This window comes from Pteronotus mesoamericanus, unplaced genomic scaffold, assembly GCF_021234165.1.
Source record: "Pteronotus mesoamericanus isolate MK-2021 breed Mesoamerican mustached bat unplaced genomic scaffold, CSHL_Meso_final contig_2, whole genome shotgun sequence".
NCBI lineage: Eukaryota > Metazoa > Chordata > Mammalia > Chiroptera > Mormoopidae > Pteronotus > Pteronotus mesoamericanus.
In genome coordinates, this window is record NW_026555084.1 from 23324564 (window position 1) to 23349887 (window position 25324).

General features: G+C 41.6%; 1 protein-coding gene across 1 annotated transcript; it reads left to right on the plus strand.

Moving 5' to 3' along the window:
- Window positions 1–601: 601 nt before the first annotated feature.
- DNAJC18 (DnaJ heat shock protein family (Hsp40) member C18) lies at window positions 602–24386 on the plus strand. Its single transcript, XM_054568365.1, has 8 exons — window positions 602–705; window positions 2380–2566; window positions 8170–8315; window positions 11238–11423; window positions 12357–12466; window positions 13920–14029; window positions 15931–16103; window positions 20947–24386. The coding sequence occupies exons 1-8, from the start codon at window positions 666–668 to the stop codon at window positions 21069–21071; spliced, it is 1077 nt and encodes a 358-aa protein (XP_054424340.1). The 5' UTR covers window positions 602–665; the 3' UTR covers window positions 21072–24386.
- The last annotated feature ends 938 nt before the right edge of the window (window positions 24387–25324 follow it).

Consider the following 25324-nt stretch of genomic DNA (forward strand, 5'->3'; position numbering starts at 1 on the left):
TCTTCAACAGGCGTTAGTGTATACTTGGTTTTTTAAATTTTCATTTATTTAAATCAGAGAAACGCGGAGGGGGAAAGAGAGAGAGAAGGCAGGAGAGACAGATCGTCTCCCATTTATGCGTTCATTGGTTGATTCTTGTACATGCCCCGACGGGGGATGGAACCCGAAACCTTAGCGTGTGGGGACCACCTCTAACCTTACTCTGCCAGAGTATTCTTGTATATTTTGAAACCACATCCCTGAGGAGAAAAATAGTCATATTGTCACATTCTAGCCCATAGTTTGCAACGCTTTTCCCAGGAAGGATCTCATCGGCCTCCTTGAATGTCCCCAGTGTTAGGCGGGGACGAAGCCACTATCCCTATTCTACGGAAGACGAACAGCGCTGCCCACAGTGGCCAGTTTCCTGCTGCGAGCCACTAGCCGCGCAGCAGTCAGCTAGCAACAACGCACCTCCACAGGCCTCGCTTCCAAGAGAACCCCTTGTTGCACTGCGTCTCCGACTGACCCCCTCACGGAGCCTGCCGGAAGTTGTAGTCCAGTGTCCCGCCGCTTCAATGGGTTGGACTACAATGACCAGCATGCCCCGCGCTTTTTTCGCCCCTCTTCGTTTTCAGCCTCAGGAGCCGGGGAGGCTCGGCTGACCTGCTGACTGGGAACCAGAAATGGCAGCTACGCTGGGCAGCGGGGAGCGCTGGACGGAAGGTACCAGGTCCCGGCTATAGGATGAGGCAGGGCGGGGTTCTTGAGCCATCAGGGATGGAGCCCCTAAAGGTGCCCGAGGGCTGAGATTCTGGGCTTAAGGTGAAGGATATAGGCCTACGAGAAGATGTTGAGCCTGAGTAGGGTTCCGGGTGAGGTGGTGGACTGTCCAGGGCAGGGGCCGGAATCCAGAAACCAAGAGTGCTGGCTCTAGAGAAAAAAGGCCAGGAGCCCAGAGTGGTCCGCGATGCCTTGTTGCCTCCGGCCCCCAGCCCCGCCCCGGCTCGGGCCCCGCCCAGGGCCCAGCGGCAATCAGACCCCGCCCGGGCCAGGGTGGCCAAAGGGTCAGCGGGGCAGGGCGATCTCCCGCAGTTTGCTTTCCCGGCCCCTTACGCCCGCTACCAAACTGGGCCACCAGATCCTTGGTCTCGGTTTGGTCTTGTCCCTGCAGTCCGCATCAGGACCGCCAGGCCGGCCTTTTCCATCCTACAGTCAGGCAAAGAGTATTGATCCAATACCTATTATGTATCCTGCATTACGCTGATCCTGCAGCAGGGATTAACAGACGTGGGCCCCTGAGATGACAGAACTCTTAGTTCACTGAGGGAGTTTGACAGGTAAATAGACAATTACAAAACAGGATCAGTAAGTCCTGGGCTATACCCAGTGAGATCTAGTTTTGGGAAGCACACCAGCAAGGCACCCAACCGACAGCCTGGGTGCCAGAGGAGGCCTTATGCAGACAGTGTTACATATGATGACATAAAGAATGCGTTGAGGTTAGGCTGATTTGCAGGAAGAATGTGGCAGGCAAAAGGAACAGAGAAAAGGGAAAGCACTGCTGATCATGAAGGAGTTTGGTGTAGCTAGAGAATAGACTGTAAAGGAGCATGTGGTGAGAGATGAGGCAAGAGATGCAGCCGGGCCCATGGTAAGAAATTTGGACAAGGAGCAATGTGTAGTCACTAAGGGATGTTAAGCAGAAGAATGTTTTAAAAATCTTTTCGATATCCTCCAGATGGTACACGAATACTCTGCCTTCTTTGACTGGATTGCTATGGCCCTGTTTACATTCTGCAGGTGTTAAGGTTAATTGAGTTCTCTCCCTTTAAACTGTAATGCCTTCGTGGTCAGGAATAGATCTTACCTGTACATCTCCTTGATCTATCTAACCAGTGTCTTGTACATATTAGTTCTAGTACTGTTAGTTTAAAAGAACTGAACTCGTCTCTACTTTAAATCTTAGCGATGGGAGGCATTGCAACCAAAAATATATTTTAGGAGCATTGTCACTTCTGACCATGGACCACAGAGAACTAGGCCTTCCCCCTGCATTGCCCTCAAGGTAGGGTATTAAGCAGACACCTCTTGAGCACCTTTTCTGTCTCTGAGTCAAAATTATTTGATGACTGACCACTGTAGGCATGGTGGGCATTATTATGCTTCATGTTTCTGGAATTATAAGTTTTTCATGGTTGCCTCCATATTTTCTATATTGTTTTCTCAAGGAAGATGTTTGTTCATTTTTTTAATAGATGCTCAAAAGTCAGCATATCAGTAGCCTGGCCCTCACACTCAGCTCTCATGCCTACAGGCAGCCTCCCAGATAGCTAAGCAGGTAGCAAAGTTGATTTGCAGGTCATACTGAAGACTAATGGAGAGACTATTGCTTTGCAGCTTACATTGATGCAGTTAGAAGAAACAAATACTCAGAAGACAGACCCCATGAAAGTCATGACCTCTGTGGCTGCTGTAACTGCATGAATGCGAAACAGGAAAAGAAGTCTGAGAATGAGTGGAATCAGACCTGGCAGGGTGAGGGGAGTGCCACTTATACTGAGGAGCAGCTGCTTGGGGTGCAAAGGTGAGCCTGTGCTGGGATTAGTCGAGTGATTCTATATAGAGTGCCTGGCACAAACAATTTGCTATATAAGTATTGACTGCTATTATTATTATTGTTATTATTATTGAAGCAAAATAGGTTCTTGGCCTCAGGGACAGGACTAGGTAGAAGTGGAGTAGTAGGGAGTAATCTGAGGTATCTGTCCTGCTTCTGCTATAAGAGAGGCAGGGAAAATCAACTAGATATAACAGACACCTATACAACATTCTATCCTAAAACAGCAGAATACACATTCTTCTTAAATATCCATGGAATATTATCCAGGAGAGACCATATGTTAGGTCATAAAACAAGCCTCAATAAATTTAAAAGAATTAAATCATACAGTGTATGTTCTCTGAAATCAACAACAGAAAGTTGTGGAATTCACAAATGTGAATATTAATGTATTCATAAATAACAAATAGGTCACAGGTCACAGAAGAAGTCACAAGGAAAGTTAGAAAATAGTTTTTGAGATGAATGAAAGTGAAAGTACAACATACTGAAATATATGGAATGCAGCTACAGCAACATTTAGAAGGAAATTTATAGCTATAAGTGTTTATATATGATATATATATATACACACACACTCTTATATACACTCAATAACTTAATCTACCTTAACAAACTAAAAAAAGACAAGCAAACTAAAGTCAAGCAAACAGAATGGGGAAATAATATTCAGTGGGAATAAATGAAATAAAAGATAGAAAAGCAATAAAGGCAACAAAACCAAAATTTGGTGTTTTTTTTAAGTACCAACAAAATTGCCCTGGTTGGCATAACTCATTGGATTGAGTGCCAGTCTGTGAACCAACAGGTCGCCAGTTCAATTCCCAGTCGGGGCACATGCCTGGGTTGTGGGCCAGGTCCCCAGTTGGGGGCATGTGAGAGGCAACCACATAATGATATTTCTCTCTCTCTCTTTCTCCCCCCTTCCCCTCTCTCTAAAAATAAAATAATAAAATATTTAAAACAAAATGTCAACAAAATTGACAAACCTTTATCTAGACCAGCGATTTTCAAACTTTTTCATCTCATGGCACACATAAACTAATTACTAAAATTCTGCAACACACCAAAAATATATTTTTTGCCAATCTGATTTAAAAAATAGGTATAATTTTGATTTGTTCACACTGGACAGCTATTATTGTGTTGTCTGTTGTCATTTTTTTTATTTGACAATCTAAGGGAAAAGGTCAGTGCCCCTGATAAATAATCAGGTATTGCTTGTTTTAAAAAGTCTTGCAGCACACCAGTGTGCCTCTTGCGGCATACTGATCAAAAATCACTGATCTACACTAACTAAGAAAAAAAAGAGAGATAAGTCAGATAACTGAAATCAAGAATGAAAGAGGGTATATCATCACTAATTCTATAAAAATAACTATTAGAAGAGAGTACAATGACTAAATATATGCCAATAAATTAGAAAACCTAGATGAAATGGACAAATTTCTAGACAGGTACAACTTACTGAAACCGATTCAGAAGAAATAGAAAATCATATAGACCTACAACAGAGAGGTTGAATTAATAATCACAAAACTTACCACAAATAACATACCAGGCCAGGATGGCTTCACTGGTGAATTCTACTAAATAGTTGAAGAATTAACTAATACTTCATAAACTATTATTTTAAAAAATCCATGAGAAGTGAACATTTTCCAACCCATTATATGAGGTCAGTATTACCCTGTATCTAAAACCACACAGAAATCACTAGAAAACTAATTGATCAATCAATGTCCCTAAGAATATAGATTCTGGCAACATATAAATACATATAAAAAGGGTTATATACCTTGGCCAAGAGGGATTTATCCCATGAATGCAAGGTTGTTTAACACATGAAAATCAATGTAATACAACATATTAATAAAATAGCAGACAAAAACCACATGACCATTTCAATAGGTGCAGAAAAAACATTTGACAAAACTCTAACACTCTGCCCTGGCTGGTATGGCTCAGTGGATTGAGTGCCAGCCTGAAAACCAAAAGCTCTGCCCTGGGTCGTGGGCCAGGTCCCCAGTTGGGAGCGTGCAAGAGGCAACTGATTGATGTTTCTCTTACAGATCCATGTTTCTCTCCCACTCTTTCTCCCTCCCATCCCCTCTCTTAGAAAAAAATCTAACACTTTCATTACAACAACACTCAACATAGTAAAAAATAGAAGAGCACTTCCTCAACCTGATAAAGATATCTACAAATAATCCACAGCTAAAATCATACTTAACCGTGAACAATTTGATGCTTTCCAAGATCAGAAACAGGGCAGGAACAAGACAAACATGTTCACTCTAGCCATTTCTATTGAACATTGTATTAGAGGTCTAAACCAGGGCAGTTAAGGAACAAAAAGAAATAGAATTCATCCAAATTGGAAAGAAGAAATAAAACTGTATTTACAGGTGGTATGATCTAGTATAGAAAATCCTAAGGAATGCACACACAAACACAAGCTATTAGAACTAATAAATGAGTTCCTCAAAACTGCAAAATGTAAGATCAATATACAAAAACCATTGCCTTTGTATACAATGGCAATGAATAATCCAAAAATGGAAAAGAAAACAATTTCAAAAAAACCAGTTTCATGTATAACGTCATCAAAAAAGAATAAAATGCTTAGCAACAAATTTAACAAGAGTAAAACTGTACATTGAAAACTATAAAACTTTATTAAAAGAAATTAAAGATCTAAATAAATGTGAAGATAGCCTGTGTTTATAGATTAGAAGGCTTATTATTGGTAATATGTAATATTCCCCAAATTGATCAACAGATTCAACACATCCCTATCAAATTCCCAGTTGCCCTTTTTGCAGAAATTGACAAGATGTGTCTAAAATTTATATGGAAATGAAAGGGACCCAGAATAGCCAAAACGGTCTTGAAAAAGAAGAACAAAGTTGGAGGACTCACATTTTCCAATTTTAAAGCTTACTACAAAGCTACATTAATGAAGACAGTGTGAACTACAATAGGATAGCCATGGAGATCCATGGACTAGAATTTTGAGAGTCCAGAAATAAACCTTTATATTTATGGGCAATTGATTTTTCACAAAAGTGCCAAGACAATTTAATGGGGTAAAGAATTGTCTTTTAACAACTGTTGGAACAACTGGATAGCCACATACAAAGGAATGAATTTGGACCCTTTCCTCATACAAGTACAAAAACTAACTCAAAGACCTAATGTAAATCCTAAATGTAAGAGCTAAAACTATAAAACTGTTAGAAGAAAATATAAGTGTCTTTGTGACACTGGATTGGGCAATGATTTCTTGATATGACACCCAAAACACAAGCAACAAAAGAAAACATAGATAAATTGGATATTATAAAAGTTTAAAACTTTTGTACTTCAAAAGATACCATCAAGAAAGTGAAAAATCAACCCATAGTATAGGAGAAAATATTTCCAAATTACGTATCTGATAAGGGACTTGTATCTAGGACATTTAAAGTACTCTTACAACTCAATAATAAAAAGACAATCTACTTGAAAAATGGGCAAATGATCTGAATAGGCATTCCTCCAAAGAAAACAGATGAAAACAGACAAATGGTCAATAAGCACATGAAAAGCTGCTCAGTATCATTAGTCATTAGGGAAATGCAAGTCAAAGTCACAATGAGATACCATACTATCTCATAGCCATTAGGATGGCTATAATTAAGAAGATGGACAATAACAAGTATTGATGAGAATGTGAAGGAATTGGGACCCTTGTACATTACTTGCAGGAATATAAAATGGTGTAGCCAGTTTGGAAAATATCATGGCATTTCCTTAGAAGAGTAACCATAGCATATGACCTAGCAACCCACTCCTAGGTATATACCAAGAGAAATAAAAATATATCTCTATATGAAAACTTATACATGAATGTTCATACAGCATTATTCATAATAGCCCCCAAATGGAAACAACCTGGATGTCCATTAATTGATGAGTGGATAAACAAAGTGGGGAATATCCATACAATGAACACTTTTTGGTGCTAAAAAGGAATAAAGTACAGACACATGATACAGTATGAATGAACCTTGAACATTATGCTAATAAAGGAAGCCAGACACAAATGGTCACATATTATATAATTCCTTTTATGTGAAATGAACAGAATAGGCAAACTTAGAGAGGTAAGAAGCAGATTAGTGGTTGCCAGGGGCTGGGGAGTGGGAGAATGAGGGACGACTGCTAATGAGTATGGAGTTTCTTTGTGGGGTGATGGAAATGCTCTGGCATTAGGGAGTGGGGAGGGGTGCACAGATCCGAATATACTTAAAAACCACGGAATTGTGCATTTTAAGAGTGAACTTTGTGATATGTGAATTGTAGCTTAAGAAAGCTGTTATTAAACAAATAAATTTATAGAAGAGGGAGAGACAGGAGTATCAAGCACTTTGATGAGTACGTCATTTAATCATAAGAACTCTGTAAAAATGGTTATCATCATTAGCCCATTTCAGAAGACAGCACCAAGGCACAGAGATTAACTACACAGCAAGATCAGATCCCAGTCAAGGCATTTTGACTCCACAGAGCAGTTCTCAAAGTGTGTTTTGGGAAACCCAACACCCTTTTGGGGGATCTCTAAATTTAAAACTGTTTTCCTAATAATACAAGCATATTATTTCCCTTTTTCATTCTTATTCTTTCCGGATTGTACAGCGAAGTTTTTGAAAGGTTACCTGATATGTAATTATATCATCATGCTGTGTTTTAACATTTTTTGTTTTCATTGCTAGTATGGTAAATATCAATAAGTAAAACTCACATGAACATAAGCTCTTAAGAGTATAAAAAATTTCTGAGATCAGAAAGCTCAGAACTGCCACTCTAAACTATTATCCTATTCTTCTCATCTGTTATTTGTTATGGATCAATCTCTATGATAAGTTGTTAATTTAAAAAAAAAGCAAGATGCAGAAAGGTGATTATAACTACCTAAAACCTGCCATTTAGGTAAGAAAAAATGGAGATGTACCTATACATATACTCACTCCGTGCATAGGATTCAAAGAAAACCTCTAATAGTGGTTGTCCTTAGAGTGGGAGGCTAGGGAACAAGGAATGGAGAAGTAGAAGATGTTTTCACTGTATATAGTTTAATACTGTTGGATATGTTTCTTCTACCATGTGTATATACTCGCATTAACTTTTAAAGACAAAATTTAAAACATAGCATAAGAATAAAGAGAAAGAAAGAAATAAACAAATAGGGTGGTTAGGTGTTTCTCTCTAGCTTTGCTGTCCTATGGTTCAACTTTCAGGACCTCAGTAGGGGCCTGGACCTTGACAGTAAGGATTAGCACACTTGTTCTACTCACTTGCAGGGACATAGAAAAAGTAAAATATCAGATGTAAAACTACTTTGAAAGACATTACGCTCTCAGTGGGAGGACACTGTTAATAACTTTAAATGTTTTATTAGTGTGTTCAACAATTTTAGGTTTGTTTTGGGGCTCCTGTTGGAAGGAGGATCAACATACTATTTTGCAGTTAGTTATATAAAAGGGGACTTTGTAGACATATATGTTTCTGATGTATGTTTTTAGGATCAAGAAATGCAGAAATTACTATGAGATTCTGGGTGTTTCTCGAGATGCCAGTGATGAAGAGCTTAAGAAAGCTTACCGAAAACTCGCCCTGAAATTTCACCCTGACAAGAACTGTGCTCCTGGAGCAACAGATGCTTTCAAAGGTCTGATCCTGAAGTATTGCTTAATTCTGCCCTTCTTGTGATGTTCAGTCATAACACATTGTTTTCAGCCTCCCCTGTAATTGTTTTATAAAGCCATAAGCAGGGATTCTTTTTCCTTTGACACACCTCTTAAATGTAATTATCAGTATAGCTCCCGCCTGTCTTCATTTGCTTCACCTTAATTTCTTTTGGAAAAAATATTCGGTGTCTCTATAATACCTTTTGGGACCATTTATCTATTGTTTCAGCAAATATTTATTGAAGACCTATGTGCCAGGTGCCATGGTGAATAAAACAGACATGATTCCTCTTGTGGAACTTACAAGCTATTGGCCGCTTGCAAGTGGGCAATAGACAGCATTCCTAAACTTCTCTGACTATGGAACACTTTGTTCATTAAACGTCTGTCAGCCCCTAACATGTTCTTATGAAAAATCTGTATAATCCTTTTTCCATTGATTTCCATGGAACTTTGAGAAATATATTCTTAAAAAATATTTTGAGCCCTGGCCAGGTGCCTTGGTTGGGTGGAGCATTGTCTGGTATACCAAAACGTTGCAGATTTGATTACCAGTCAAGGCATACCTAGGATGCAGGTTCAATCCTTGGTTGGGGTGCGTACAGGAGGCAGCCAATCAGTGTTTCTCTCACATCGATGTCTCTCTCACTCTCTCCCCCACCCCCTTCTTTTCTCTCTCAAATCACTACACATGTCTTTGGGTAAGGATTAAATTTTTAAAAATATTTTGGACCCAACACATGAATAAAAAGCTTACTGAAGGGCTTCACCCTCAGAGAAGTCAGTGAGGTCATTGATTCAGGCAAGAATTATCAATGCTAAAACCACTGGGTGACAGTTGGTTGTTGGATAGGATATTCCCATGATGTCAAAGTATCACCCCACAGAATACGTACTGATTACAAAAGGGGAGATTCCTTTATAATGGAGATGCCTAGCTGTCACCACTTTAACCAAATGATCCAACATCACCAATATTGGAACAACCTAACATAATTTCATATAGTACTTATGTGGTATTCTTGCCAAAACTTTTGACCTGAATATAGTTTTGAGGAAACAATAAAAATATGGGATATTCTGTGAACAACACTGAACTACTCTTCAAAAAATTTAATAAAAAGCAAAAATTTGGAGAGACTGTTGTAGATTAAAAGAAACTAAAGAGCCCTGGCTGGTGTGGCTCAGTGGACTGAGTGCTGCCTGCAACCCAAAAAGTCACTGGTTCTATTCCCAGTCAGGGCACATGCTGAGATTGCTGAGCAGATCCCCAGTTGGGAGCATGCGAAAGCCAACTGATTGATGTTTCTCTCTTACATTGATGTTTCTCACCCTCCCTTCCCCTCTCTCCAAAGATAAATAAATAAGATCTTTAAAAAAAATAAAAATAAAAGAAACTAAAGAGATAAGAAACTAAATGCAAAATATACAGTAAACCTTGACCGGGTGATAATTAATGTTCATTTTCTTAGCTGTCATAATGGTATTGTGATTGTGTAGGAAAATATCTTTTTTTTTTAGAGAGGGAAGGGAGGGAGACAGAGAGGGAAAAATCATTGTATGAGAGAAACATTGATCAGTTGCCTCTTGCACGCCCCCAACTTGGGACCTGGCCTGCAGCCCAGGCATGTGTCCTGACTGGGTATTGAACTGGTGACCTTTCGGCTCACAGGCTGACGCTCAATCCACTGCACCACACCAGCCAGGGTAAAGAATGTCTTTCTTTTTAGGAGACATATGTTGAAATATTAGGGGTAAAGTGTTATAATATTTGCAGCCTACTTTCAAATGGCTCAGCAAAAGAAATATATGTGTATTATATGTATTTATGTATGTGTAGAGAATTGAGGGAAGTGATGTGGCAAAACACTAACGATGAATCAAGGAAAAGGGAATACATGTGTTTATTGTACTATTTTTTTCAACTTGTCTATACATTTGAAATTTTTCAAAAGAAAAAGTAAAAAATGATAGATCTGAAAAATTTTTAAAAGTCACCATTTACCTCAGATGATGTGCCATTGTAAGTCTAGCTCTCCCCACAGTTTCTACAAGGAAACAAATAGGTAACCCACATTCTTCATGTAAGGTATCTCATAAACTAATGCCATTTCTTTGATATATCTGCCAGATTTCAAGGGATGTGAAAGTTTAAGCAGCTGTATTTGGGTTTTTGTTTTTGTTTTTGTTTTTCTGCTTAGCTGTTTTACTGCTGTAAACATTCAACAATTTTCTAGGTAAAGAAATCATAAAGAAATGCTCTTTCTGACTGTGCTTCTGATAGTGCTGGCTGAATCAGAGATGGGGGTGCCTTTAAAAGATTTGGGGGAGGGGTATTTAATTGGAGGGATGGGTTTTATGTTTGATATAAATTGGAGAAATAGGGAGGAGAGGTGATGGTAGCATTTGTAATCTATTCAGTCTTTGATATCTCATTGAGACATTAGGGATACATTTCTTGATTTCTAAAGACCATTTTCTAAAGGAAGCTGAATAAGATTGTGATGAGTAAGGACTTTGCTTCTAGCCAAACAATAATTTTACTGATTATTTTATTCAGGAAATTGTTTCTGGGCTTCAAATTAGAACACTACTACTTATGTATGAACTATTCCCAACCATAAACTATTGCTCTCAAGTGAAATAAGAACACGTTTTTGGTGAATGAAAGCAGTCATTCTTAGTTCATCTTGAGTCCATTGTTGTTTCTGGCTTTTCTAACTAGATCGTGGAAAATTTCAAGGGCAAGCACTTTTGTGAATTTTCTAAGCCCAAACACCTCCCCAGGTCCCTGTGAAGCTATCCAGCACCAATCAACTCTGGGCTCTTCATTGCTGCTACTGTGATCACCTTCGGCTAGAGCTAAGACTATGTATTCAGGTGCTTTTTTGTTTTGGTTGCAGCAATAGGAAATGCCTTTGCAGTGCTTAGCAATCCTGACAAGAGACTCCGCTATGATGAATATGGAGATGAACAGGTGACTTTCACTGCTCCTCGAGCCAGACCTTATAATTATTACAGGGACTTTGAAGCTGACATCACTCCAGAAGAGCTATTCAATGTCTTCTTTGGAGGACAATTTCCTACAGGTTAGTATCCCAAAATTGTCATTAAAAAAGAATACAGAGAGTATGGTGAAAACAACAAGAATTTGGAATCAAGTGAACTGGGATTTGAGGCAAGTCTCCAGCCTCCAACTCTGCATGATTCTAACCAAGTCGTTTAGTCTCTCTTACCCTGTTTCTTCACCTGAAAAATGGGGTTAATAATAATACCTACCTCACAGGGCTGCTGTGAGGAATAAATATATATATTTTTTAAGATTTTTTTTATTTTTAGTGAGAGGGGAAGGGAGGGAGAAAGTCAGGGATAGAAACATCAATGTTTGGTTGCCTCTTGCACACCCCCTACTGGGGACCTGCCTGCAACCCATGTGCCCTTACTGGGAATCGAACCAGAAACCCTTTGGTTCACCGGCCAACACTCAATCCACAGAGCCACACCAGCCAGGGCAGAAGTAGATATTTTTAAGTGCTTTATAAATTAGTAGCAAAATGCCTATAATAATAATAATAATATATTTAATATTATTATTATTGCAAAATAGCAGCTATATAAAGATAAAAGTTAGAAAAGTACCCTCAGAGAGTTGGAAATTGGGATAATTAAATGCCCAGGAAGTAAATTGAATTTTATGAGTTGCTATTAAAGATTCGGATATTGGGCAAGGAAGCAAACATAAGAATGTCAGACAGGACTCAGGGCCCAAATGTTCTTTCTTTATTTGCCTTTTAGGGTTCCCTCACTCACTGGTTACAAAGAACTATTTACATAAAGGCAGGGAGCTAAGCACATCCCCTCTCCAGCTAGTTCACCTGGCTTACCTATTGTCTTTTTTTCCTACTGGGTGAAATGGGACAATATTCTGCTTGCAGAGAACCTAACTGGGAAGAAGATCCTTGGGAAAGGCAAGGAAGGAGTGTTTGCCATATCCCATACTAAGGATTTTCTTTCTTTTCCAGGAAATATTCATATGTTTTCAAACGTGACAGATGATGCCCACTATTACCGCCGGCGGCACCGACATGAGAGGATGCAAACGCGGAAGGAGGAGGAAGAAGATAAACCTCAGGTACATAGGAAGAACAGGAGAACTGCTGCTCATAAACGCTTATGTTGAGCTGGGCTTTACGGTATATTATTGGGTGTTAGAAGTTCAAACTAAAATTTGGTACTGAAATGTGCTTTAGGAAAGCAGAGGCTATGGTAAGAAGACCTGGATAATTGGATAAATAGACCAGAAGGGTAACCCCCTTCCCACCCATTCTTTAGTGACTATTCCAGGAAGTCATTTCCCCCATGGGGGTACCTTGATCAAGGTATTCTTGGCTCCTGAAAATAAGAACCCCTTTCACCCTGGCTGGTGTGGCTCAGTTGGCTGGGTGTCACCCCACAAAGCAAAAGGTCACAGGTTTGATTCCTGGTCAGGGCACATGCCTGGGTTTTGGGCCCAGTCCTCAGTTGGAGCAAGTGCAAGAGACAACTGATCGATGTTTCTCTCCCTCTCTTTCTCCCTCCCTTCCCCTCTCTCTAAAAGTAAATAAATAAATATTTAAAAAATGGAAAAAGAGCCCTGGCTGGTGTGGCTCAGTGGATTGAGTGCGGGCCTGCGAAGCAAAGGGTCGCTGGTTTGATTCTCAGTCAGGGCACATGCCTGGGTTGTGGGCCAGGTCCCCAGTAGGGAGTGCATGAGAGGCAGCCACCCATTGATGTTTCTCTCCCTCTCTTTCTCCCTCCCTTCCCCTCTAAAAAAATAAACAAAAAATAATAATCTTTTTTAAAAATAAAAAGAAAATGAGAACCCCCTTCAAAATATTCAGAACTAAAGGGGGTTTAGGGTAAGGGATCAAAGGGGCCTTATGAAGCTCAAGGGAAGGAAGCACAGCCAAACCTCACGACAGATGGGACCAGGAATGTGTGCTGTCAGGCACCCACACAACTGTGCTTTCTGACTAGTTGAAGCCAGATTGTCTCCAGTTTTCCCACCTCTTTTCATCTGCTCTGTTCTCTCTAATCAGCCCAGCTTGTTCTACTTACCCTTGCAAATGGCCAGACCCCAGTGCCTAAGAGTATGTGTCCTTTATTCAAGTGATTGCCTAGCAGTGAATGATGATGAATTTCAATCTCAAACTCCTAGGAGAGGGGAGAATGTAATTATCCCTGCTAGGGTTAGATGTCCCCCAGTCTGTTCAGGCAACAAAGTTATATAATACTAACATGGCCCCATGAAAGCCACAATTTGGGCACACTCACCCAGAGGTGTCTGTCTCACTGGTCTTAGATAAGGGGGATGCAGGAGAATTACCAGGTGCAAAACACATTGTGGGTGGGCCTCCTTTAGCTTTCTCGGCAGAAAGAACAGAGAGTTGTTTGGAACTTCTTAGCAAAGGATAGTCTTCCCCAAAAAGCTCTGGGCTTTGTGCAAGTGCATTGGTAATTTGTATTTTCTTTGAGAAAACAATCCTGTTTTCTATAAGCTTTATATTGATGAAGTACACTTACATTAGATATTTTTTCTCTTTCAGACTACGTATTCTGCATTTATTCAGTTACTTCCAGTTCTTGTGATTGTGATTATATCTGTCATTACTCAGCTGCTAGCTACTAATCCCCCATACAGTCTATTCTACAAATCGTAAGTCAAATATTTATAAATCTTAATAACAATCTCAATGGTGAAAGACTTGAAGATTTTTCCTGTACATTACTAATATTTAATTTTACCTTTCATTGTAGAAAACATTGTATTGTGTTTAAAACAACAGCTGGATAATAACAGTGCCTAGACTCAAAAATACTGTAGGCAGTTTCCTGTGTACTCAGGACATAGGTTGGTTTGTTCTACAGCGACATCATCTGGTCAGTCTCAGAACAGCAACAAATGATTACTGAAAGATTGATAGAATAACTCCATGTTCAGATTAAATCCTTATGACACCATGTTCAAGTTAGAAAGGATATGTTGAGCTTGTGATAGGATTGCTGGACTCCTGTGTCTGGAAACATAGTAATTGAGACCCAGTGATTTTAAATTTAAGAAATTACAATAGGACATTTATTCATTATAAGGCTACACAATCAAACCATATTTATCACATTTCTTTGCTTTTGCTGAAAATATAGAAATTCATTGTAATGTTTGTATTGCATGCATATTACAAGCTTTTATAGGAATATTTTATTTCTTCAATTAATTATTTCAATTAATTCAATTCTCAACGTTGGTCCCCAGACCATCATCTGAATCAACTGGCAACATGTTGGAAATGCAGACTCTTATGCCTCACTCTCTATTTGTTGAACCAGAAACTCTGAGGATGAGAACCAGTAATCTGAGTTTGAACAAGCACTCCAGATTATTGTTGGTCCATAGTAAAGTTCAAAAACCATCATTTTTAAAAATTAATAATGAGAAAATGAGTCATTATTATTATAGCTCAGGGGACAAAAACCTTAAAAAATGCAGTCCCTAGGGCAATACCTAATAGGAAGAGTCTTTGTTGGTGATCACTGTCGACTAAAAATTATCATTCTAAGTCAATGTCTTCATTTTACGGAGAGGAAATCTGAGACTCGCAGATAGGTTATTGCTATTAGGTCACACTGGCCTGAAACCCTCTATGTCCCGACTTACCATGTTTCTCCATATGCTACTATCTCCTTTCTTGTCAGGCCAGTGGGGCAGTCAGGAAACTGCTAACAATTTCCCTGAGGGAGGTGGGAGTGGTCATGGCCTGAGCTTGTAGACGTTCAGCAAGATTCATAAGTAGAGAGATCAAAGGAAAAGGCTGGGAAAAGGTCAAGTGTAACTCATTTGAGATAGAATTTGTCCAGTCTGAGTAAAATCAGCTTCCATTTTGCATATTGCTGTTACATTATTTTACCTTGAATTCGAGTTTTCTTCTGCAGTTTTTTTTATGGTTAGAATTTAGTTAACCCAGACCTGTCAATGTTTCTAAGCACCAGATACCAATGGAGATCTTGGATCCACTGAGTTAGCCCAGAAGCATCATTGAAACCTTGTGTCTGAGCTCTTTGCAGTTCTCACTTAGCAGTGAAGTGAGTTCTCACTCACTTCACTTATGTGTGAAGTACTTTTTATTGTGTCCTAAAAATTGACGCAAGGCGGATGTAAGCTAACTGCTTATTTATAAATAATTTACTGTAACAATCAGTTACTCAACCAGCATCTACCAATAGCCTACTCTGTTGCACCAGGTGCTACACAATATCCAAATTGTTTTTTAAGCATTAGCGTTCTACTTTTAGCATAGAGAGCAGTATAAGAAAGGTGAATCCTTTAAGAGAATTCAGCTGAAGCTGAATCCACAGTATAAAGATGCTCATGGACTAGCAATAATGACATCATTACACTTATTACTTTGCTAGGGAAATTATAAATGTTAGGTGCATTAGACTGTGGTGTCTACATCTGCCCTCTGAAGAGGTAACTGTATCATGATACCTATGGGGCCAGTGCTGAGTGATATTGCCAAACATAACAAGCTTACCTGAGCCTCTCTCTCCCTGTTTTAGGACCTTGGGCTATACCATTTCTAGAGAAACCCAGAACCTGCAGGTGCCTTACTTTGTGGATAAAAACTTTGACAAGGTCTACAGGGGAGCATCTCTGCGTGAGCTGGAGAAGACAGTAGAGAAGGATTACATTGATTACATCCAGACGAGTTGTTGGAAGGAGAAACAACAAAGTAAGGTGCCCTAAAGGAGGCTTTAGCTGGGGGCCATGCTGCCAGCCTGAGGCATCCCCAGCTTCCTGATCCCTCCTCTCTCCTTGTTTGAGTCGCGCAGGTTTACGTGGACAGAGGCCCATTCCGGATCCTATAAAAAGGGAAGTTTATTGACGAGACACATGTAGTCAGACTTGGAATTCTTAGGAACTTGGGCAGCCCGCATTAGTTGCCTCTATCTTTCTGCTTCTGAGTCTCTGCCTCGCTCTCCTCTCGGCCTCTGCCTGCCTTTGCTCCTTCAGGCTCTCCCCCTTCATAACCTTGTCTGGCTACAGTCGCTCTTCCAGCTTCTCTGGTCCCACCAGGCATTGGCCCCTTTTTATCACAAGCTTCCTTTACCACAAGTAAGTTCTCGTCGCCCGCTGGTTTGGTCCAGTTTCCTAATTCCGACCACATTCCCAAGAGGGAAATCTGTTTGATCCAGCCTAACTTTTTGAGCTAGACCAAAGGTTTATAAGTTGTTGTTGTTGAGGCACAGGCCCCCTCCTGTCCCCTCCTGTCAGCTATGGACACACAGAACAGAAGCGACCCTCCGTGGGCCTGCTGTGTCAGTGTGGGTGGGTGTGAGCAGGCCTTCCACTCTGTTTCCCTCTCTGGAGGCAGCCTAGGCAACAGTGTCTGCCACTTGGCTTACGGCTCCAGTGAGGACTGACGGGGAGTGCTGGTAGCAAGGGCAGCCCTGTTTCTCAGCCAACAGGTTCACTTTTTTTCCCACTTGAATTACACACACACACACACACACACACACCCATTAGTAACTTTCTTATAAAACTTGGCTTTGGTTAATTTTTTAAAAGCAAATTCTAACTCATTTTTTAAAAAACCTTAGTACTGGGTATTATTAAACATCTAAAAGTGTCTGATAAAATTAGCTCTTCAGTCACAGCGCTGCTAAGCCCTTGCTGACCCATCATGCATCTCAGCCCCACCCCCAAGTTAATCTCTCCTTCCTGTGTGTTCTTAAAGCACTTTGCTCATCCTGTTAACACAGTACTGCTCTCACAGTGTTAGTGTTCCGTCGGTACATGTCAGTCTCCATGCTGGACTGTGGTCATGTCTTACTAATTAGTAGCCATGTCTTATTAATGTTGTGCTGCTGGTACCTGGCACAGTCCTTGTTTCAGAACAGTTGCTCAACAAATGTCTTCTGAAGAGAAGAGTCTCAGGACTGGAAAACAGTGAAAATGCTGGGGATTAGAAATCACAGAACAGGGTTAGTGTCCTAACCCTCGCCCTAAGGAACCGTGTCTCTGCCCTCTACATCTGCAGGGCAAAGCCCAGCTGAACTCTCAGGTGCACTAGGAGCATGGTAGGCAATGACTCTGAGGTGTGAGGGGACATTAAGCAAGAGGAGGAAGTTGCGTTTTTATTGAAAAATCTGAGGGTTCAGGAAGTATCCTACAAGTTTTCAAAAATTAGAAAAGAATTTGGATCAAGATAAAGGCCTTAGACTAAAAGACCGTATATTTGTAGATCCAAAGCAGGTAAAGGCCACAGTGTGTGTCCTGAAAGTCCCCCATTGTTTTGGCCCCTGGGAGGGTTTTGAATTTGTGGCTTTCTACAAGAAGTGGATGAGAATCTGCATTTCACATTCTTTAGACACACACCCATCCGCACAGATACCCCAGCTGGAACTATCCAAAGAGCTCATAATAAGGATTGTACCTAAGGTGGTTTCTAGACTTTTGCCCTCATCCCCATGAGGCCTAGATTGGGGCTGTTGCACTCTGCAGGTATAAATAAAAGTCCAGTGAGTAAGCATGATGCATGTACCCACAAGTTCTAAATGGGGTTATCAGCACAAACCCCTTAAAAATCTATTTCTGGCATTTAAGGATGGAGGTGGCTGTCTGTAGCCCCCACACAACCCAAATGCCATTTGAGAACGAGCAGCATCTGCCCTCCGGATCCAGCAGCAAGTGCAGCCAACAAGGTTAAATTTAGCACTTGGGGGTGGTAAAAATAAACCCACTTGAGAACAAAGTTCACTCTTGGCAAAATACCGAATGGAAACTGTTTTCAGCAAAGTTACCCATTGTCTTTTTAAATCTTTTGTTCATTTCTTTTCTCTGCTTTCCCTTAGAAAGCTTAATCTGAGTGAACTTCTATGAGTAATTCTTTACTATGAACACTCATTGCCCTGTTTTCTCCTTCACAGCTGCATCTAGAAAATGAACCTGATGCCAAGGGAAGTGGCCGTGCCACTGGGCTGGGATGGGCAAAAGTAACAGGCAGAAGCTGCCGCCCGGCCGAGCCGCGCTGAGCGCCTCGCCCTGTCTGGCAGAGAGGCCCTTCTTTCCGTGCCCTGGAGCTGGGGGGCACAATGGGCTCCAGCCAGTTTCCTAATTCCGACCTAAGGCTCTGAAATGGAGATAAATGAACTTCTCCCTAGAGAGGTTCTATGGATTATAGAAGATGGTATGGGTGCTTAGCACGGAGTCTGGCACATAATAAGAGCCTGGTTCCTGGTGGAGTCCAGGCTGTGGTTGGCCTTGCTAGACTGGATGCAACACTGTCTTATAAGGCTGGATCATAAGGGTGGCGGGGATCTGTTGTGGTCTCCCTCTGTCAGGATTCTGAGCTGGGTCTTTGTGTAGAATGTTCTTGGGAGAAGCTCTGGGACTTGCTTCTCTTCACACTTTGAGTCAGTTTACCTTTGAAGGTTCAAAGCTCTGTTCATCTATTATACTGGCATTCAGGGCAAGGTAAACATTTTACAAAGTAAAGATGTTCTCTTTATCCTGCCCCTCCCAAAGATTTTTTCCTCTTAGAAGTTATTGAATATTAACAGAATTTGTCAAATGTAACATATTCATTGAGTTGATCTTTTGCTTCACTGAAGGGCAAAAGGACTCTCACTGGCAGTTTGGAGAGAAGTTTCTCTAAGCATGGTGGTGGGGGTATGAGACATGGCTTTTCGAACCTCGTGCAAGGTCATTGCTCTGGAGCAGGGATCTCAAGCTCTGGCGCATTGAAACCCAGTGCCAATGAACTTTATGAAAAGCAATGAGATGTTTTGCAAAAAGCATTCACACATGTGCAGTTATCTTTCACCAGCTTGTTACCATGGTCTTCAACGTAGAAAATAGTACGAATCAATAGCCTTAGTGTTTTCTGGAATGAGATTTCAGGCAATGAGGCAATTAGATAAGCTTGGTAAGCAAAAAAACAAAGGAAATCAAAAAATAAAAAGATGAGAAGGAAGAAGGAAAATAACACCCTACAGAAATCATTTCAAGGAAAAGCAAAGCCACAAATTCTGTTCCATACACTGGTGTAACTGTGATTCCAGAGGACCAAAAGGATAGACTGATTTTATAGAGGCCTCCTGAAGAGTTTTCCCACATGCCAAAGGAGCCAGAGAAATATGAGTTAGTGCCACACTCTGGATAGGACGTAGGGGCCGAGGGCTTTCATTTGGGTGCAGCACATGTTCCTCCATGAAGCCCCATCACCTGCAAGGAGACCATGCCAAGGCAAGCTCTGGCTAGCAGGCACTGCAGGCACCCGCACCAAGGGAAGAGAGCACATTGTTCCGAAGCCTAGGAGACTCGCCGCTTGCCAAGCAACTGCTGGGCCAGGGCCCAGGCTCTGATCCCTCATTGTGAAGGGACGGTTTTCATGCATACCCACCCCTCACCCTGGAGTCCCGCACTTAATCTGCACTTCGGGCCTTACTTGGTGTAAATAGAATCATTGTGAGCAGAAATGCCAGACGGTGTTTTGTGTTGATAGAAGCTTATTCAGAAACCAATGCCCATTGTTCCCCCTGTCTAAGTATTAATTCCTGTTTCCAGGCAGTTCACTGATTAATCAGACAGGTGCCTCTGGTTCCACCAAGAAAAACAAAATCTGTCAGCAAGATGATTAAGAATGGATAGCATATTTCCAAATGATTAAAATAGCATTTTCACAAGTATGGTCCTTTAAACATTGAGGAGCTGCCTGCTGTTGGAGGCTTTCAGAAGCCAACAGCCCATCCGAGCGCACCATCCTGTTAACACACAACACGTCTCTAGAGGTGCACCTCAGGCCTTTCCTCCCAAGTCTGTCTCTGAAACTTTACAAAAGACTAAAAAATAGAGGCTGCCAACTACTGTTGAGGTGGGGAAGACTGCAGAGATTATATTCTGGTTAAAAATAGAATGACCTTCTCCACCATTAAGAGAAAATGAAATTCATTTAGTCCAGGAGACAAAGGTCACCGGATCCAGATGATTTCACTTTTAAAAGAGCCCAGCTGCCTCTGGCCTTTGAGTTAGGGACCTCACATGTGGTGAGGGAACGAAGGAAGCCGCCACCAACCTGGCCTTCTATAGAAGGCCTACCCACCAGAAGCGGGCTCTGTGTCAGTTAGTGTGTATTAGTTATGATCCAGCAACACAAGGGAAAGAATGAAGCAGCTGTCTTTGTTTCGGATGACAGGAGCAGGCGATTGGACTCCATTCTCTCCCAACTGCCATCTGAATACCATTCGTAGGAAGACCGTGAAACAGTCTCCTCTTACTGCACACGTGCAGGCTTCCTAAATCTGGTGCCAAATGTTCTATTGATAAGAACTAAGTCTGGTGCTTTTATAATAGAGCACAGATACTGCAGGACTCTAGGACCACAGGTGTCCTTTAATCCTTTGCGCCTGGTAGTATAGCTGCCTGATACGTATTTCTTGAATAAATGTTTCTTAAATTTAATTGAAAGAGAAAGTATTCAATAAAGTAAAAGAAGCTTTGATTTCAGAAATAATGAAATGACGCAAAGGAGCTCAAGTGTTTTTGATGAATTGGTTACCTCTCTTATCTTTCAGAGTCGGAGTTGACAAATTTGGCGGGATTGTACAGAGATGAACGATTGAAAGAGAAAGCAGAGTCGCTGAAACTTGAAAACTGTGAAAAACTTTCCAAACTTATTGGCCTACACAGAAGTGGCTGATAGGATGATAGTTCTACACAGGGTCGGGGTTTTACTACTTGTTACTATTTATGTTCCTAACTCCATTTGATAATACAAAACTAGGAGATCATGAACATTTTACAATTTGCTAACTTTGGTGGGCTGAGTTGAAGGCACTTGAGCATGGAACCAGACTTACCACAGAATCCTTCCTGGGGATTGGCTCTAGGGGCCAGAAACAGTTCATCTGAGTTGAATTAATGGCAACGTGTTGGATTCAGCCTCCCTGCCCCACACCTGCCCTGCCTCTAGGAATGTAGAGGCATCCCACAGCAGGTTCATGCACCCTTCCTTCTTCCCTTCTTCACCAACCAGTCATTCCTAGGCATAGCCAAAGCAGCTTTATATTAGTTGTTTACAAAGTGCACCAAGAATTATACCTCTCCCTTCATGAGAGTCATCATCTTCCCCAGAATTCAGCCTTTGGAACATGTTCCTACTCATAGTTCCATTTTCTAAGGGGAATGTAGAGCAATGTAAACTATTATAGTCAATACTTTTCTATTTGCCTAATCTCTATCCAGAATTATTAGCAAAATTGCTGATTTGAGTTTCTTCTAGTTCTTTAACACTCCCTCTCTTGCAGAGGGTTCCAGAAATTAAAAGCAATTGAGTGAAACAGTTCAATGGAAGTAGGGGCCAGGGGCGAAGGTAAAAGGCAACACTTTGTCTCAGCTTCTCAGTCCATCATAGTACCCAGAGAATGTCCTTTTTGTCATTTCCCTTTGCAGCATCACAGGAACTGGGTCCCTGCACCCCACAGAGGTACAGTGGTCAGACCTAAGAGGAGTCGGCACTGCCAGCTGCCTGGACCACTTGCTCGTGCCTGGGCGTGGAGGGGAAAGACCTTCTTTCCATGGCAGTGGGGGTCCGGTGATGGCCCCAGCAGTCTCTGTGTAACCCAGCGCCCTGTAGTTTGTGATAGGACATGTTTTTTCACATAGTCAACACTCATTGAGTGCCTAGCATGAAGCAGGGGCTCTCACATGCATCTTCTTACTTCAGCCTCCTCACAGCTCTGTGAAGTAGACAGGTTATCCCCATTTTTATGAAGGAGAATACTGGCCCAGAGAGGATGAATGGTTGACCTGGGCCACCCATGACCTGGGTCACACAAGTGATAGTGGCAGAGCTGGGTGGTAGTCTGATTATCAAGTAGAAATGGAGATCATCCCAATTTCTCAGGTGATTCTAGCCAGATTGTAAAACAGGATCTTTCCCAAGGATGCCCCTGTCCTCCCGGCCCTGTGACCCTGTATCCTTCCTACGGCAGTCCTTCATCCACGCAGGACACCTTTCCCCTGGTCTTTAGAAACCAGGACTCTGTACCAACTTAGTATACAAAACAAAAGGTCCCTCAAAGGCAGGCAGCCCTTCCCCCTGGTGACGAGGAAGGAGTAAGTTGCTGCCTGGGCCATGTGGTTCTGGGCCTTCCTGCGACATAAGCCACCAGACTGGGGCTGCCTAGATTAACAGAAATCTGAACCTGGAAGGATCAGTAGCTGACTCTAGTCAACACTCATATTTCCTTCAGTATGGAAGAAAAGTTCCTGTCGGACGGAGATTCAACATGAAAGCTGATTTCCAGAGTGGAGTTTCTCCTTTCAGATGCCCAGCCATGATTCACACAGACGTGTCCAGTTCGGTTCCGCATGTGGGCATTCCACAGGGTCAGGAGATGCCTCCCGAGGTAAAGAGTGGGCGTTACTGACCGGTAGGGGACAGCTGCTCGGCTGTGGGGAGGGGGAGCAGCTCCAGGCACAGCCAGATTTTGCTGCCCAACTGTGTCTCTCCTCCTGGGTGGTGGGGGCTTCCTTGATGCCCTCTGAGTGACTGAGGGGGTTTACATGGTAAAATGTGCCTGTGAGCCCAGCAAGCTTATGGAAAGTTTTCCTGTGCAAAAATGAGCGTTCTCTTCGACCCTAACCCCTGCTAGAAAGTGGGCCATAACTAAACTGACGACAGTTAAAAAAGACCCTGCTCTAGATGCCCATGAAGACTGTAGCCACACATTTTCTGGGTTTCATGGCAGACATTCGTTACCTATGATGATACGACATAGAGGCAATACTAACTCCAATAAATGTCAGGCCTGTTGTCTGTTTTTATAACACTGATGGTACTGTTTTATTTATTACCTAGTAGACCACAACACTCACATCTGCTTTTCCTCAAGGGAATGGTATTTGCATTTGGTTGAAGGATAGATTAATCTATTTGATATGGTCCAGAATATTGTTAAACTGTACTTTCCTGGGTTATAGTTTAGATAGGTTATCTGCATGGTGGTAAAAAATAAGCATTTTCCTCTTGCCTACATCCCTTGGAAGGTTTTCTAGTCATATATAAGCTCTTTAGGCAAGGCTTATTCTTGCTGGCTGAACTTGGCATGCAGCTCTAGTCTGCATCTATGAGCAGCGGGGCAGATTGAAGATGTGTGGTGAGAAAGCGGCTATGAAATAGGGCTTTGAGGCTCAAGCAAAAACGGAGGCTCTCGTCATTAGAATGATAGTGCTCTTTGCACTGCATGATCCGCAGTGAGGAAGGGAGCGTGAAAATCCTCACCACAGGGGACACTGCAGCTTGAAGGGATCCGTGTCCCCAGATTAGCAACCCTGGGATTCATCTGCCCAAACCAGAAAGCATCTGAACTTCCTTGATCAGCTCCAGGCCTCACATCTTGGAAGAAGTGACCAGTATGAAAATAAATTGGTATGCTTTCTGTTGGAAACTATTAGAAACTACACTGAACTCCAAACCCCATCGGAACATGGGATCCAGCAGCCTGGCCAAGCTATATGTTGTTCTCATTTTTCACCCTCACACTCAGGACTGGCTTTGTGAGAAGGCACTGCTGGGATTCCAGAAGCTTTCTGTTACAACTGACCATACATGCAAGTTGTTTCTGCATGCTCTGTTCCTCACAGGAGCTAGCACTTAATTAGTATTTATTTTAGATTCATTCAAGGTGTAAGCTTAGTATCCTAATAACATTTGTTTTTGGAAAGGGCCAAGTTACTGTACTTCTTTTTTGAGCCTGCATTGTTGATACCTCGTGCAATGACCATCAAGTAACTATATACCCATGTGTTAGATATGATTACATCATTTGCATCCCATTCAGTATTTGGAATTAAAGATGTGAATGTTCTGTGACCAGAGCCAGGTTTGACACAGAAGGAATCAGCTCCTGGTGGAGTCCGAGTCCTAAAAAATCTGGTCACCTGATCTACTTCATCTGGATTGAGTGTATTTTAACACACAAAAAAATTAAATGATTTTATATTAAAAAAATGGCTTTATGTTTTTCCTTTGTTCTTTTCCCTTTGCCCATGGCCCCCTTGGGCACTGCATGTTGCCTGACTCCTTCGGAGCTACCAAAGATGAGAGAAGCTTTTGACCTCTTCCCCAGTCTTCCCTCATCCTTCAGTGGAATTATTGCAGTTTAAAACAATAGATAGCCTTGGTGCCGTCACCAGCTCTGCGTTTTCTATCAGGTAACAGCTGCTGCAGCATCTTATAGCCAATGGACAGATCAAAACTACTTAGCATCTGAAAATCGGCTGTTATTTCAGTTCCTTGCTGGCTTTGTCCCCAGTGGCCTATATTTAGGAAAGTTCTGGTTTAAAAATGCAGTACCTATTTCAGTTTGGCTCTCCAGAGCTCAGCTAGTCATAATACCTATTATTTGGAGAAAGACTGAGATGAGATTCAGTTCAGCAAAGATGGAGAATTTATGTATGTCAGATGAGCCAAGCTTTTGGGATGGGAGTCAGGGAACAAGTGAGAGCCAGCCCCAAGGCTCCTGGAGCTCACATCTAAGGGGGAACCTAACTTTAGACAATGCTCCCCAGTGGGATGAATGTCAAAGGGGATACCAAGGGAACCTTGGGAATATGTAACAAAGAGGCTTAATCCAGTATGAATAATCAGTGAAAGCAACTCTGAGGAAGAGAAACTTGAAATACAATTACCCTTCTCACAGAGTACAGTGATTTATTTTTTAATGGAGGTAATGGGAGGCAACACTCGTGGACTGCTCCCATTTCCATAAATAGCATCATTCTCCATCCAAGCACAAAAGTCAGAAACCCAGGAAACTGTGTGGTGGACGGAATTGATGTCCCCCAATGGACCACACCGAATATTCATGCCCTTGTGTAGTCCCCTTTCTGATCTAGACTGGCCTTTAATCCATAGAATTAATCCATAGAATCCATAGAGCTTTAATC

Bases quoted from the DNA above. Each gene is read 5' to 3' on its own strand.
- DNAJC18 (XM_054568365.1), top strand. From the start codon at position 666: ATGGCAGCTACGCTGGGCAGCGGGGAGCGCTGGACGGAAG. The intron at 2,567-8,169 runs GTGAGCCTGTGC...GTATGTTTTTAG, and splicing joins CAGCTGCTTGGGGTGCAAAG to GATCAAGAAATGCAGAAATT. The intron at 11,424-12,356 runs GTTAGTATCCCA...TTTCTTTTCCAG, and splicing joins TGGAGGACAATTTCCTACAG to GAAATATTCATATGTTTTCA.